Here is a 15,623-nt window from a genome sequence, read left to right on the forward strand (position 1 = left end):
TCAGGCCCCACTTTAATTCCACACCCACTCCCACACTGACATGTCTATCCATGTACACTGACATGTACTGTCCCACCAAGACCATCTGAAAATTGGAGGAAGAACACTTGGGCACTCTCCAACTGGATGACATTAGCATCGACTGGTTTTTGCTACTCTACTCCCTGTTCTCCCTCCCTCCCCTTTCCCTCGGTCTTCCCTCCAGCTCTCCACCCCCCTTTCCTTTCCATTCACCGAGCCATCCCAACCCCCCCAACCATAGTTTGTTGCTGCGCCCTCCCTCCCTTATCCACCTATGACCTCCTGCCCGTGGGACTGTGCTCCTCCCCCTGCCCTTCCCCCCCACCATTTTGTTCGGGCGCCTGCTGTAGTTTGACACTTCATCGCAAAGAGGGATAATGATGTGCAAAAAAAGTCTCTCGGCAGTTCTGCTCTGATTACCTCCCCTTTTGGTCAAACTTAATTCAGCAGACTATTTGGACCATGTACCCCACGTTCCTAGAAACTGTTACTATAGGAGCAGAAATAGGCCATTCAGCCCATTGAGTCTGCCCCGCCATTCAATCATGACCTGATCTGTTTTCCCACTCTGCCTCATTGCCCGGCCTTCTCCCCATCACCTTTGACACCTTGGCTAATCAAGAGCCTATCAATCTCTGCCTTTAATACACCCAATGGCCTGGCCTCCACAGCTGCACGTGGCCACAAATTCCACAGATTCGCCACTCTCTGGCTGAAGACATTCCTCCGCACCTCTAAGCAGACACCCTTCAATCCTGAAGTTGCCCCGGACACTCCCACCGTGGGAAATAACCCTCGACAAAATTCGGCACTATTAGTTATGCATTTCGAGTTTAGAGTCTTCGTACACAGAGCAGGCCCTTCGGCTCAACTTGTCCATGGTGACCAAGTTGCAATTCTGGACTAGCCCCATTTGTCTCATAGCCCCTCCTGTCCTTAAACCTGTCCCAAATTGACCCCGCTTCTTCCAGCAGGTAATTCCAGATGCACAGTCTCAGAAAGGTTATTTTTTCTCTCACGTAAGTCGTGCAAGAATGAGTTTTTAGAAATTTAGACGAACACGCAGAACCTTCTGGCCCACGTGCCACCCAAATGACCTACAACCCCCCAGTACGTTTTGGAGAGTGGGGGGAATCCGGAGCAACAGGGGGAAACCCCACGCAGGTCATGGGGAGAACAAACAAACTCTTTACAGACAGCGTGGGATTCGAACCCCCGTCACTGGCCCTGTAACGGCGTTGCACTAACCGCTATGCATAACAGTGCCGTGAGGTTTTTTTTTAGCCAATATCTTGTTTTCTTGGTCGTGATTTGTGAGTTTATTAAGGACGAATCTCCATTCGCTGAACTGCCGTAACGCGGGGTCCACTGTTAACCGCTTTCGTTGTGACAAACGGAGGGTCCCGACAGTCTTTGTCGTCTCCTCCAGGCTCAGCAAGCGGCACTTGTGAAAACCAACGAGGCCAATCAGAGACTGACCGACTCGTTGCAAGCACAGACCAGCCTACACGAAGAACTCAATGAGATGCGTCTCAAATATAACAAGGCCAATTTGGTAAACATTTATAGATAAAAGTGTTTTTTTTTAAAACGGGAGTTGTCAAAGGCATTGCAGGAATCAAAGGTGGAGCCCAGCAAGACATTATGCTGGCAGAATGTGTTATGCCTTAGTTCTCATCTCATCTCTCACCCATACAACTTTCCAAGATCCTAACCTTAGCCTCTTCATATCCCCACCATTGCTTTCAGTGGCCTGGCCATCAACGCAGAACTCCTTATCTCCCCTCTATGTCTCAAATCCCTTTCTCCTCCAACAGTGCCTGAACCCATCTCTCCCACCATGCACCCCACTGTCCCAGCAAGCCTATGAAGGTCTCAACCCACCCCTTCCATTGGGCAGAACATACAACGCAGAACCTCCTTATTCAAGGGTATGTTCTTTCCTGCTGTGATCAGACTCTTAAATGGCCCTCTCACTGGAAAACAATGATGCCCTTCCACTGTTTATAACTGTCATTTTCTCTCTACCCCACAGTTTGTTTTTTGTATGACTATACCCAGCACTACTTGACTTTAAATTTTTATATGCTACATTTTTAAAATTTAAATTTAGGCATACAGCACGGTAACAGCCCCTTCCAGCCCCCAAGCCCATGCCACCCAATTAACCTACAACCCCCGTACATTTTGAAAGGTGGGAGGAAATGTTGATTATACATCTTTATCTTTGCAATATAAAGCACGCTATTTGACCTGTTGAGTTTCTCCATCTTTGTACTTTTCACCAGCCGATCAATATCCTTTCACCACTGCTGTTTCCCGTTTCTTCACCAGTTTTCTCCCCGAGGTTGAATTGGCAGATTTACTTGCTACTTGGAAAACGGTTTGTCTTGTCCTTTGTACGTCTTCTTTATTTACCTCTGAAATCCTCTTAGATCAATTTTGCCTATTTGCTTGTTAATTGTTAAAAAAAATTTAGACATAGAGCACAGTAAGAATCTGTGCCACCCAATTAATCTACGCCCCCAGTACGTTTCGAACAGTGAGAGGAAAGTGGAGTCCCCCCCCCCGGGGAAAACCCACGCGGACACAGGGAGAACATACAAACTGCGAGATTTGAACCCTCGTCCCAATCGCTGCCGCTGACTGCCACACCAACTGTGCCGCCCCTCTTCTCTATAACTTGATGCTGTCGACCACACTGCTTGCATTGCCCATCAAAAATTTAAATTTAGACATCCAGCACGGTCACAGGCCTTTCCGGACCATGAGCCCGTGCTGCTCAATGAACCTACACCCTTCCCCCGTGTACATTTTGAAGGGTGGGTTGAAACCAGAGCACCCGGAGGAAACCCACAAAGACATCGGGAGAATACACAGTCTCGTAACAGACAGCGTCAGATTTGAACCCAGGTTGTTGCCTTAATGGCTGCTGTTCATTATTGCACTGAGAGCAGCATCTCGGTTCATGTGACAATAAATGATTAGATTCTCTTTGACCAAGTTTTTGCCCAGCTGTTCTCAAACTGCCCGATGTCCCTGGCATCAGACTTTGATTCTTAAATCTTCTGAAATGCAGCAGGGCATTTTGCCATGCTATCGGTGATCTTCTGGCGCCTCCATAGCGCCTCTTTTCCCATTGATCCGTGAACATCCAGATAACAGTTTCACTAGAATGCAATGACTCTTTGAGGTGTGTGTCTTCAATTTAATGCCTTGTTTCTAGAGCAAACAATGCACTGTCCCCCATTCATAAGACCACATTGGACTAAAATGGCCACAGTGCATTTTGCCCAATTTTCAATTAACAAAATTCTCCATTTTCTAGCAACTTATCTCTTTTGTAAATCAAGGGGTTGGCCTCATTAATGCCACAGACCACGCCAACTTTATTTTGCTGGTGAGAACTTGAAAAGTAACAACACAGACTAGAGCATCTCTTTTCTGCCAAGGCAGCTGGAGGGATTGATGTCGTAAGATTATGAAGAGGGTCTGGCTCCCTTTGCTGGACCTCATTCACTTATGTCTTGCAGACCAGGGACTTGCTCGCTGCCAAATCTGAGAGACTGGAAGAGTCTGTCACCAACCTGAAGACCAAGTTAGAAGATGTTACATCAGACAAAGATCGGTTCTTCCAGGTGAGTCCTCTATTTGGTTGATTTCCCCCATTCCTTAGAGAAACCTGAAGACCAAGTTAGAAGATGTTACATCAGACAAAGATCGGTTCTTCCAGGTGAGTCCTCTATTTGGTTGATTTCCCCCATTCCTTAGAGAAATTGAATTTAACAGAAAAGGACCAGCTGGTCTGTGGATACATTCTCTCTCTTTCTCTCTCTCTCTCTCTCTCTCTCTCTCTCTCTCTCTCTCTCTCTCTCTCTCTCTCGCTCTCTCTCACTCGCTTATGTCTGGAGGCTTTAGTACCAATAATTGATTGATCACTTGAAAGGATTATTGCTTGTCCTCGGGCAGAGGGGTTTGGGAGTGGAGCATTTATGTTCAACCTCCAGAACAAAGTGGCGTCCCTGGGGTTAGTGTCACCCAGTGCGGTAACTCATGGTGTCACCTCCCCCAGCCACGGACCTTCTCCTGTACCAGACCATACGAAATGTTTCTTGTGCTAATGTTACTTGTAAATTGTAATTCCCATATTTCAATGAATGTAATGGCAATAGTTGTGAGATAACAACCAGCAAAATTAAAATTACATCTTTAAATTAGAGAATCATACACACAGCCTAAATGTATTTGCATAGTTTCATGTGGTTAAAGTGAACATTCAGTAAGAAAACAATAGAATTCGAAATAAAAACATTTAAGAACTACCGTACGTCAAAATTATGTTGATTTTAACGTTAAACTTTCTGCTACATGAGATACATTAATGGATTAGGTTTGCATAATAATTGTGGCCCAAATAATGTAGAACTTGCAGACAAATGCAGATGGAAGTGTACTCGTAAATGAAATCATTAATATTGTAGCTAAAACATCAGAATATTTAATAAAAAGCAGTGATTATAAAAGTGCCCATCGGCATCGAAAACGACAGCGCGTGCTTGTGGCGCGTGCAGACAAAACCACGTGATTTGAAGCATTATTGTACAGGGTAATAACAACACCTCTGACCAGAGCGCATTAAAAGGGTCAAAATGTAAATGTGCATCGAGTTTTAGCCTCTTAGGTATATTGATACATGTAAGCTCGGCTGACGAAAAATGTTTTTGTTGTTATAATCAATGACAGGGATATTTTTTAAAAAAATAATAAATTTCTGCTGAAACACTGCACAGAAATGTTATAAACAATCATTTTGGTGTCACCCCCTCTGATGGTGTCACCTGATGCAGTCCGCACCCCCCTAGTGATGCCAGGGACACTCAACCCAATTGACAGTTACATTAAACTTGCATAATTTAGTTATTGCCTCATAGAAGCATTTTTTTCTTCATTATTTCTCTTGGAAGATTTAGAATGAATCTACTGTGTATACTTGTGTAAAAGTTGAATTTTGTAGACCAGTTATGAATATTAAATTTAAGGGATTGACTATTACACGGATACTACTTTTGGCTGCGGTATCTGTGTTGTCGGAAGCGTCGGGAGTTCCAATGGGCGGGCGGCCAAGACGTGAGTCCGCACGAGAGGCGTCATGAGCTCCAATGGGTGGGCGACTGAGGCTTGAGTTCACGACCGAGCCATTGGGAACTCTGAACTGTGGGTGCTCGGGTCAAAGTGAGAGACTAGGGTCGACTTTTACATGAGATGTATGGAAAATTCCAGGTTTTTAAATGTCAACCATAGGGAGGGTCGACTTTTACGTGGTATTGTTTTATATTACATGAGCGTACACAGTAAATCTGGAGTAAAACACAAAATTCTGCAGACACCGTGGTTGAAAATGTTGGAGAAACTCAGCAGGTCAAACAGTGTACATTATATATCAAAGATAAAGGTACATAACCAAAGTTTTGGGCTCGAGCCCTTCGTCAAGGTATTGCACCTTGATGAAGGCCTCAGGCCTGAAAGGTTGGTGTTGGTTTTGTATCTTTGCCATTTTTGACCTGCTGAGTTTCTCCAGCGCTGTTTTTACTCTACAGTAAATCTGCGTGATGCATTTTAGATTGTGATTTTGACCTTTAGGACAGGAATAGATGTATTTGCGATCATCTGTTTGAAATAAATGCAAATTGTTCGATGTTCCTTCCGTATTTGGTTCAGGAAAGGAGCGGGAAGTAGATAGGGCGGCACGGTTGGCGTAGCAGTTAGCGCGACGCCTTTACAGTGCCAGCATTTGGGACCGGACCGGGGGGTTCGAATCCCGTGCTGACTGTGAGGAATTTGTACGTTCCCCACATGTCTGCGTGGGTTTTCCCCGGGGGATCCAGTTTCCTACCACCATTCAAAGCACACCGGTGTGGGGGGGGGGGGGGGGTTATAGGTTAATTGGGTGTTAATTGGGTGACTAATGGGTGGAAATGGCCTGTTACCGAGCTGTTTGTCTAAATTAAATTTCATTGCGCACATAGTTTATGGGAGAAGGTGGTGATCACCTGCAGGGGTCTCCATCTAGTGGTACAAGTTGTAATAATGCAATGCTCAAACATGCTGGAGAAACTCAGCAAATCAGGCAGCATTTTTTGATTCCTGGCCCAAAACGCTGGTGGCCTTTAACTTCCTATGGGTGCTGAGTGACCTGCTGAGTTACTCCTGCATGGCACTCAACCCCAGCATCTGCAGTAATGCAGAATGTGTTTAAATCCCATGGCAGTCAGTGAATTAGACAGTAGACAATAGGAGCTGGAGTAGGCCCGTCGAGCCAGCACCGCCATTTTACAGATCATGGCTGATCACTACCATCAGTACCCCTTTCCAGCCTTATCCCCATAACCCTTAACTCCGTTACCCACAAGAGTCTTATCTAACTCTCTTTTGAACATAGTCAGCGAATCCGCCTCTACCACCCTCTGTGGCAGAGCATTCCACAGATTCACACTTCTCTGGGTAAAAAAATGCTTTCTCATCTCCGTCCTAAAGGGCCTACCCTGTATTCTTAAACTATGCCCTCTAGTCCTTGTCTCCCCCATCATTGGGAATTGAAAGAAAAAAACACAATCAAGTTGTGGAATTATAAAAATATCTCAGAAATCCACACCTTTAGACCAGGCCTTCTCAGGGCCCATGGCACATTTAACTCAAAGCCTTGTTTTTTTTTCTCCACCTCACGTAACATAAATATTTTATGTAGTCAGAAGGATGGAACTAAACTCGACTGCTTCACATTGAAGGGGGCCCCATAAACTGGGAGGAGAGTCCTAAGGGGCCCATATGCAAATAAAGAAGGTTGAGATCGGCTGCATTAGACACCATGATGTTACAAAAATTCATGGGGCAAATATTGCAAACAAGCTGCAATCTCTAATGGTACATGGAAAGATGTGTTTAAACTGACAGATTGGTTTATGATTAGACTAGATAGCTGACAATTTACCTGCACTGGAAAATGCTGGTTGAATGGGAGGTGAAATGATTTTCTAATGCACAAAGAGGGAAGGTGTGGTCTAGTTGAGAATGAGGGCAGGTTCTTTTGACGGTCACCTGTATGCTCCCTATCCTCATTCTTGACCCCTCTGCCAAGGGAAGCAGTTTCTATCTGTTCTGTCTGTACTCTTCATGATGTGAAACTTCGCAATTAAGTTTGACTTTGGTGGTGGCGAAAGTTATGGAGGGTATTCTTAGAGATAGTATGTACAAATATCTGGATAGGCAGGGATTGATCAGGGGCACCCAGCATGGGTTTGTGAAGGGAAAATCATGTTTGATGAATCTTGTTGAATTTTTTGAAGAGGTGACAAGAAAAGTGGATGAAGGTAGGGTGGTTGATGAGATCTATTTGAATTTTAGTAAGGCTTTTGATAAGGTTCCGCATGTAAAGTTAGTTAGGAAGGTTCAGTCACTAGGGATTAATAGATAGTGAGATGGGTTCAAAGGTGGCTGTAAAACAGACAGCAGAGAGTCATGGTGGACAACTGTCTGTCAGGATGGAAGCCTGCGACGAGCAGTAGGCCTCAGGGATCGGTGCTGGGTCCCCTGTTGTTTATCATTTATATTCATGATTTGGATGAGGGTGTGGTTAACTGGGAAAGCAAATATGCAGACGATACGAAAATAGGGGGAGTGGTGGATGTTGAGGAAGGTTTTCTTGGATTACAGGATTTGGTTTGTTTGGAAAAGTGGGCTGAAAGATGGCAGATGGAATTTAATGTTGACAAGTGTGAGGTGCTGCATCCTGAAAAAAAATAATCAAAATAGGGCATATGCAGTTAAGGGGAGGATGTCGAGGAATGAAGAGGAACAGAGGGATCTTGGAGTTACGGTAGAGTTCCTTGAAGGTGGATTCCCAGGTAGACAGGGTTGTTAAGAAGGCATATATACCATATGTCTTCATAAATCATAGCATAGACTAGAGTATAGCTGTTTAAGGCATTGGTGAGGCTAGATTTGGAGAATTGTGTTCAGTTCTGATCTCCAATTATAGGAAGAATATAGATAAGGTGGAGAGGGTGCAGAGAAGATTTACAAAAATGTTGCCTGGCTTACAACATCTGGAATACATAGAAAGATTAAGGAGACTGCGACTTTATTCATTGGTACGTAGACGGTTGAAGGGGGTTATGATAGAGGTATTTAAAATTATGAAGGGACTAGATGTGAGTAGACTCTTTCCACTGAGGGCAGGGGAGGTTGGAACAAGAGGGCATGAGTTAAGGGTAAGGGGGAAAAACTTTAGGAGAAATATTAGAGGATGCTTCTTCACTCAGAGAGTGGTGGCAGAATGGAATGATCTTCCAGAGGAGATAGTTGCGGCAGGGTCCTTTCTGTCATTTAAGAGAAGGTTGGATGTGTACACGGATATGAGGGGGTTGGAGGCATATGGGTGGAGTGTGGGAGGGGGAAATTAGTGGAGTGGTTCATGTGAACCGGCACGGACTCGAAGGGCCGATATGGCCTGTTTCTGTGCTTTAAACTGCGCTTCTGGTCCATGAGCCCGTGCCACCCAATTAACCTCCAAACCCCATACGTTTTGAAGGGTGGGAGGAAACCCACGCAGACACAGGGAGAACGTACAAGCTCCTTACAAGACAGCGCCTGATTCGAACCCAGGTCGCTGGCACTGTAATGCCGCAATGGGTAGGCAATGTGGAGAACGTTACGCCAACAAGGCTGGCTGAGCAAGCTTTCAAACACGGCTGAATTCCACAGGAAAAGCTGGATTTGCACAAGTGTGTCCAACACCTGACCCTGGAGCTGGAACGAGCTCTGAGAGGGAGAGAAGGTTTGGATGACCAGGTCGCTGATCTCCACATGGAACTGCTGAGCACCAAATCTCAAGCCAACAAGCAAGAACAGGAAAAGGTCTTACTGAAGGAAAAATTAGCAGCCACCGTGCAGGTATACATAATCTTCCAATCTATCTTTTCCCAACCAATTCAGTGTGTCATTGCTGCTTTATCAAAAGTAACAAGGCACCATGGTTTATTCGAGTGGGGTGAGACAAGCATAGAAGTTGTGTGAGATTGATGAACAATATCCTGTAACCTTGGGGGGTCATAAATTATTCCAAAATATTTATGCATGCAGTAAAACCCCTGGTATCTGGTACCTATAGGTACTGATACGTGTATTTCCAATTACTTGAGACTTTTACAATTGCCTAATACACCTGCATTAAGAATAAAAGACAAAAATACGATACTGCACCTTCAGTGAACAAACTTCACTTGCATGAATTTAGGCACCTTCAAGTATTTTACTCTATGTTCAGTCACATTCTTTGAAAACATTTAACCGTCGCTGCATCTGCAGGTTCCTCCCCCTCCACGGAGTCGCCCGAAAGACGATCAATAACACTGTAGATAATTAATCCCCCTCTCACCCACCCCCCTCCCCAAGTTTACAGATAAAGCCTCAAACTGGGCAGACTTACTAAGCAGGGATAAGAAGACACTTTAAGAGAGTCACTCCAACGACGAGCAGCATCAACCAGCTCATCATCCTGGGCTGTTACCGACAACTTTACTCAAACAGCTGCTCCGAGCAAAGCCCGACCAAGGCCCTCCGCTGGCTGAATATTTACTCCCATCTTCGCCAAAGGTTTATGCTACTTCAGAGAACATTTATTTTTGCAATTTGAAACGTGCATATTTTATTTTAATTTATATTTTATTTTAATTCTCTGTCTGTCTCCCTCTCTCTCTCTCTCTGACTCCCAATGGAGTATGTTGTTCCATGTTCAGTCAGGTCACAGACCACTTCTCGTGCTCTTTCTTTTGCAGGCGAGCGAGAAGCTCACGGCGGAGCTGGGCGAGTTGCGCCAGACTCTGGGGCTGCGCCAGGAGCAGCTCCATCACCTGCAAGCCGAGGAGAAGATCCTGATGAATCGGGTAGAGGCTCTGGAAAAGGAGCGGACTCAGCTAGTGGGCGAGAAGGAGACACTACTGGCCTCTGTGCAGGTGGAAGGCAAAGCCCACAAAGGGGAGCTGGAGGCTCTGAAGGCAGACTGTGAGGAACTCCGGTAAATGGTGTTCTCGTGCATCCTGTGAAGAATTATTCAATGAGCAGCTCAACCCGTGTCTGTACAATAACTTGCATTAATAATGAGGTCTGCACAGGCTAGTTTCAGTGCCGTGTGATAAGGCAGCTTTCAGGTGGCTATCTCACAGCTCCAAACACCCTGTCTAGTTCCAACCAATGGTGCTGTGTGTGAAGGTCTCACTGTGAGTGACAGGTTCTCCCCTGGGTACTAGGTCCTGAAGCGTGGGTTGTAGTTTAATTGGCCCTCTGCGTTAGTGCGATGCTTTTACAACGCCATTGATCCAGGTTCTAATCCAGTGCTGTCTATGAGGAATTTGTGCGATCTCCCTATGACCTATGTGGGTATTCTCCATGTGCTCTGTGTCAGGAATTTTCCTGTCGACCAGCACTTTATGTGTAGACGATGTCTTGTTCCACACTTTCTTGTCTGACAAAGATGCCTCTTGAAAACGTGATCTTTGAGTGAAATCGCCTTTCATTCTTCCAAACAATTAAAAGCCAATTCCACACGAGCAGTCCCCACAAGGGTAACCTGCAACTGAAAATAAACTCTTTATTTAAAATGAACTCACCTCACTCGGTTTAAAAAACAGAATTTTTATTGATAACTCCCAGTAGACCAGCGAGTTGGGTGATGGAAACAGAGCAAGGGAGGCCGGGGTTTGGCCATACGATGGTTCATATAGCAGAGAAATAGGCCATTCAGCCCATCAAGTCTGCCCCACCATTCATTCATGAGCTGATCCATTCTCCCACTCAGCCCCACTGCCTGGCCTTCTCCCCATAACCTTTGATGTTCTGACCAAACAAGAACCTATCAATCTCTCCTTTAAATACACACAATGACTTGGCTTCCATTTGTTGCCCCCATGGCAACAAATCCACAGATTCACCACTCTCTGGCGGAAGAAGTTCTTCCGCATCTCTGCTCAAAGTGACACCCCTCAATCCTGAGGGCCATAGATAATGTCGATGGTCACAATCTTTTCCCCAGGGCATTAATGTCTGAAACTAGAAGGAAAAGGATCCTGAGGGCGATTTTTAAAAAAAAAAATGTATATATATAAACACAGAGTGTGGTGGGTATGTGGAACGAGCTGTCAGAGGATGTGGTTGGTATAGGCAGGAACAACTAAAAGACATTTAGACAGGTAGGTTAGGTTCAGTAATGAGCTGAATGGCGTGTGGCCAAGCAGAGGCAAATGGAACAAACTCAGAGTGGCATGAACAATTTGGGTTGAAAGGCCTGTTCCCCTGTAGTGGGACTCCATGATTGATTTAGAAAGTACAGGCCCTTCAGCCCTCAATGTTGTGCTGACCTATATATTCCTACCAAAATAAATACCAAACCCTTCCTACCTCGTAACCCTCTATTTTTCTTTCATCCATGTGCCTGTCTAAGAGTCTCTTAAATGCCCCTAATGCTTCAGCCTCCACCACCACATCTGGCAAGGAATTCCAGGCACCCACAACTCTCTGTGTTTATGTCTCCCTTGAACCTTCCTCCCTTCACTTTGTACAGATGTCCTCTGGTGTTTGCTACTCCTGACCTGGGATGAAGGTGATGGTCCTCGACCTTATCTACGCCTCTCAGAATCTTGCAGATCTTCATTGTCTCCTCTCATCCTTCTTCGCTCCAGAGATAAAAGTCCCAGCTCTGCTAGCCTTGATTGTAAGACTTGTTTGCCAATCGAGGCAACATCCTGGTGAATTGTCTCTGCCCCCTCTCCACAGCTTCTACATCCTTCCTGTAAATGAGATGACCAAAACTGAAAGCAATATTCCAAGTGAGATTTGTCGAGTTGCAATATGGCCTCTTGATTCTTCAACTCAATTCCCCCATCTAATGAAGCCCAGCATCTCACAGACCTTCTTAAATGTGATATCAACCTGCACTACAACCTTGAGAGATACATGGATCTTCTGTGCCTGGCTATTTCATAATTGTCAATGTAGGTTATCATAAAAATGTCATCTGGAGTATCTGCGTGCCGTTTTGGTCTCCTCACTTGAGGAAGGATGTACTGGCTTTGGAGATGGTGCGGAGGAGGTTGATTCCAGAGATGAGGGGGTTGGCCTATGAGGAGAGATTGAGTTGTCTGTACTCGCTTGAATTTAGAAGAATGAGAGGAGTTCTTATAGAAATGCATAAAGACATAGATAAGATAGAGGTAGGTAAGTTGTTCCCATTGGTGGGAGAGACTAGAACTAGGAGGCAGGGGGGTAGATGGGGAGGAACTGCTTTTCCCAGAGTGGGGTGAATCTGTGGAACTCACTGCCCATTGAAGCAGTGGAGGTGACCTCAGTAAATATGTTTAAGATTGGATAGATTTTTACATAGGGGAATTAAGGGATATGGGGAAAAGTCAGGTAGGTGGAGATGAGCCAATCATCAGATCAGCCATATAACCATATAACCGTTTACAGCACGGAAACAGGCCATGTCGGCCCTTCAAGTCCGTACCGGTTCATTTGAACAACTCCACTAGCTCCTCCGCAAACTCCTGAGAAAGCAGAGGCTCCTTAGGTTGGTACATCCTGAGATTTTCCAGATCCTCATAGATTCTCTTTCTAAGACCCCGTTTTCTTGGATACTTTACTCCATTCCATTTCTCTTTATAAATCGCTGTTCTCTGAGAATCTTTACACATGTTCCGTTTCTCTTTATAAGTCCACATCCTCTAGGATTATTTACTCCATTCCTTTTCTCTTTATAAATATCCATTCTCTGGGATTCTTTACTCCCATGAAATTATTGAACAGCAGAGCAGACTCAATGGGCCAAATGGCCAACTCCTCCTATTTCTTATGACCATTGAAGGGAACCTTTTGCCCAGTGCTAAGCATCAAGCAATAGATGTTGGCTGCCTTGCCCTGCACTATAGCCTGCAGTGAATCCCCATTCATTTACAGTGAGATGCTTTCCTCTCCAGGGCCTCTGAAGCTCAACTGAAAGAGCGCAGCGAGTACCTGGAGGCAGAGCTGCGGCGGAAGATTGAGGAGGTCGCCATGGTAACTCTGGAGCAAGGTCACGTGGCCCAGCAGTGGAAGGAGAAGTGGCATGAAACTGCCTGTGCTCTCAAAGTCAAGGAGAAGGAACTCCAACTGGCAGCTGTCAAACAGCTGACCAAGAAGGAGAAGGTGGGTGCTTTTTATCAGGGAATGCTGAAATGCACACGGGGCTGAGGAACAATTTGTCTTGTTCGTTACTCTGGTTAATCTATTTTTTCCCCAAAACATTTGTTTCCTGAAAAAAAATTGGGTATTATGATAGAAAGTTTCACGTAGGAAGTTGGAGAAACATTAAATGAACCTGCATGTTTAATTGCATCGTGATGCTGTCACATTGCGTTAGTTCAACTGACATAAAAATGTTTGGCCACTGATTTTTGTTTGTACTCAGCATCTGATGCCTCTCATGTCAGTGTCCAACAATAGTCGGCCGGCATTGATGGATTCCAGTTGCCCTGATATTGCTTTCCTATGGTTGCAATATCCTGGTGAAACTTTTCACCGTGTTCAACACTGACTGCACTAAGATCAGCGGGGAAGGAGTCCAAGCGCGAATGCAGAAAATGAATTTTCAATGACGTGGCTCACTTTATGGTTTTGTATGCTTGAAGCATGTTGTAGGATGAAAGAAAAAGTTTGAAAGTCACTGTTTTAATCATACCTAATTGACTCGTTATGTGGACGGTTTCGTAGCCCCAAAGGAAATGGGCCAGTGACAATTTTTCTCAAGCAAAATATTTCAGTAACAATTGGGTCTGGAGCATTGATTCTCAGCCTTCCCTTCCCACTCACAGACCACCTTAAGCGATCCCTTACTAATCACAGAGCACCGATGGCACAGGTATGTGAGTGGGAAGAAAAAGATTGAAAACCACTGGTCTAAAACTTGAAAAATAGCTGCAGGGCCACATGCATCCCAGGGCTTTCACATCCCACACCAGTAACCCACCACATTCTATCAAGATCAAACAGCATTTGAAATTTCTAACCATAGGGGTGGCACAGTTAGCGCCACGCTGTTACAGCGCCAGCGATCGGGACTGGGGTTCGAATCCCACATTGCCTGTAAAGATTTCTCTCCATGTCTGTGTGGGATTTCTCTGGGCAATCCAGTTTCCTCCCACCATTCGAAGTGTACGAGGGGTTCTTGGTTAGTTGTGTCTAATTGGGGGCGGCACGGGTTTGTGGGCGAAAATGGCCTGTTACCGAGCTGTATGTATTAGTTTAAATTTAGTGATGGTTCTTTCCCCATGACCACAGGTGGAGTTGCTGGGAGATTGCGACATCTTTGCCGCAGATTTGGAGGAGCTGATTGAGCTAAGGACTGCGTTGGCGAGGTAGGACGGAGTGTGCTCTGAACCGACCTGTCCAAAGTGATGCACTTGTAAAACCTTTGAGAAAATTAAACTCCTGGAGTTCTTAAATCACAGTTAATGTATCTGACATTTCTTCGCCCATGATAATGATGGCTTTGATCTATTGTAATTGTGGCAGAGCTGGCTTGGCTTTCTCAACAGCTGACTCCTGTTCCCACTTCCTCTGCTTTAATAGTCTTGCTCGATGTTTCCCCTCACTGTCTCCTACAGGAGCTGCTCAACAACTCCTGGATGCAGGTCTCTATCACAAAGTTTGCATTTATTTTTCATCAGCGTTCTCTAATCCTCTGTTCAGAACAGTGGAAAACTCATGTACAGACAGAACACACATGATACATATGCACAGTACGTATGTACATACAGTGCCCCCCAAATTAAGACACTTTTTTCCTTTATTTGCCCCAGTGCTCCACAGTTTTAAATTTGTAATCAATCATTTCACATGTGATTAAAGTGCACATTTCAAATTTTATTCAAGGTTATTTATATACATTTTGGCTTAACCGTGTAGCCGAAGGTGAGGTCATCGCGCTGCCCGAGACTTCCTGAGCCGGTTCGGTTTCCTGGCAAGCGAGCTGCCACAAAATAAATATTTCCAGCGTTAAAGGAACTCAGCTGGCCAGGCAGCATCCACGGAAAGTAGCGGGCAGTCGACGTTTCGGGCTGAAAAGCTGCCCGACCCACTGTGCATTGCTGCAGGTTTCTAGGACTCCAAGGGCAGCAGGGTTAGCGCAACACTATTGCAGTGCCAGCGACCCGACGCCGGCTGTAAGGGACACTGTTCGGTCTCCCTGTGACCTGTGTGGGTTTCCTCCAGGTGCTCCGGTTTCCCCCCACCCTTCAAAACATACCGTGTTGTTGGTCATTTGGGTGTAATTGGGCGGCACCGATTTCATGGGCTGGAAGGCCTTCTCTGCGTCTAAAGCAACTGCTACTGCAGGTGCTTTATTTCCTTCTACTGCATGAATTAAGTTAATAAATTTACAAATATTACAAATTAATGCGTTAATGAAAGATATAAATTTGGTGGATATTTGGAGAAAAGTTAATCCTACAGAGAAAGAATTTTCTTTTTACTCTTCACGACATGATTCGTTTTCTAGAATTGATTTATTTTTGGTA

At 45.1% G+C, this 15,623-nt stretch overlaps 1 protein-coding gene across 1 annotated transcript in view; it reads left to right on the plus strand.

Moving 5' to 3' along the window:
- LOC138745183 (early endosome antigen 1-like) overlaps window positions 1-15,623 on the plus strand; it is a 159,551-nt gene that overhangs the window by 89,574 nt on the left and 54,354 nt on the right. The window contains exons 11-16 of the mRNA XM_069902240.1: window positions 1,451-1,576; window positions 3,555-3,659; window positions 8,782-8,970; window positions 9,855-10,093; window positions 13,047-13,254; window positions 14,386-14,462. Coding sequence (XP_069758341.1) covers window positions 1,451-1,576; window positions 3,555-3,659; window positions 8,782-8,970; window positions 9,855-10,093; window positions 13,047-13,254; window positions 14,386-14,462 — 944 coding nt within the window. The remainder of the gene's footprint in view (window positions 1-1,450; window positions 1,577-3,554; window positions 3,660-8,781; window positions 8,971-9,854; window positions 10,094-13,046; window positions 13,255-14,385; window positions 14,463-15,623) is intronic.

Source organism: Narcine bancroftii, chromosome 11, assembly GCF_036971445.1.
Source record: "Narcine bancroftii isolate sNarBan1 chromosome 11, sNarBan1.hap1, whole genome shotgun sequence".
Lineage (NCBI taxonomy): Eukaryota > Metazoa > Chordata > Chondrichthyes > Torpediniformes > Narcinidae > Narcine > Narcine bancroftii.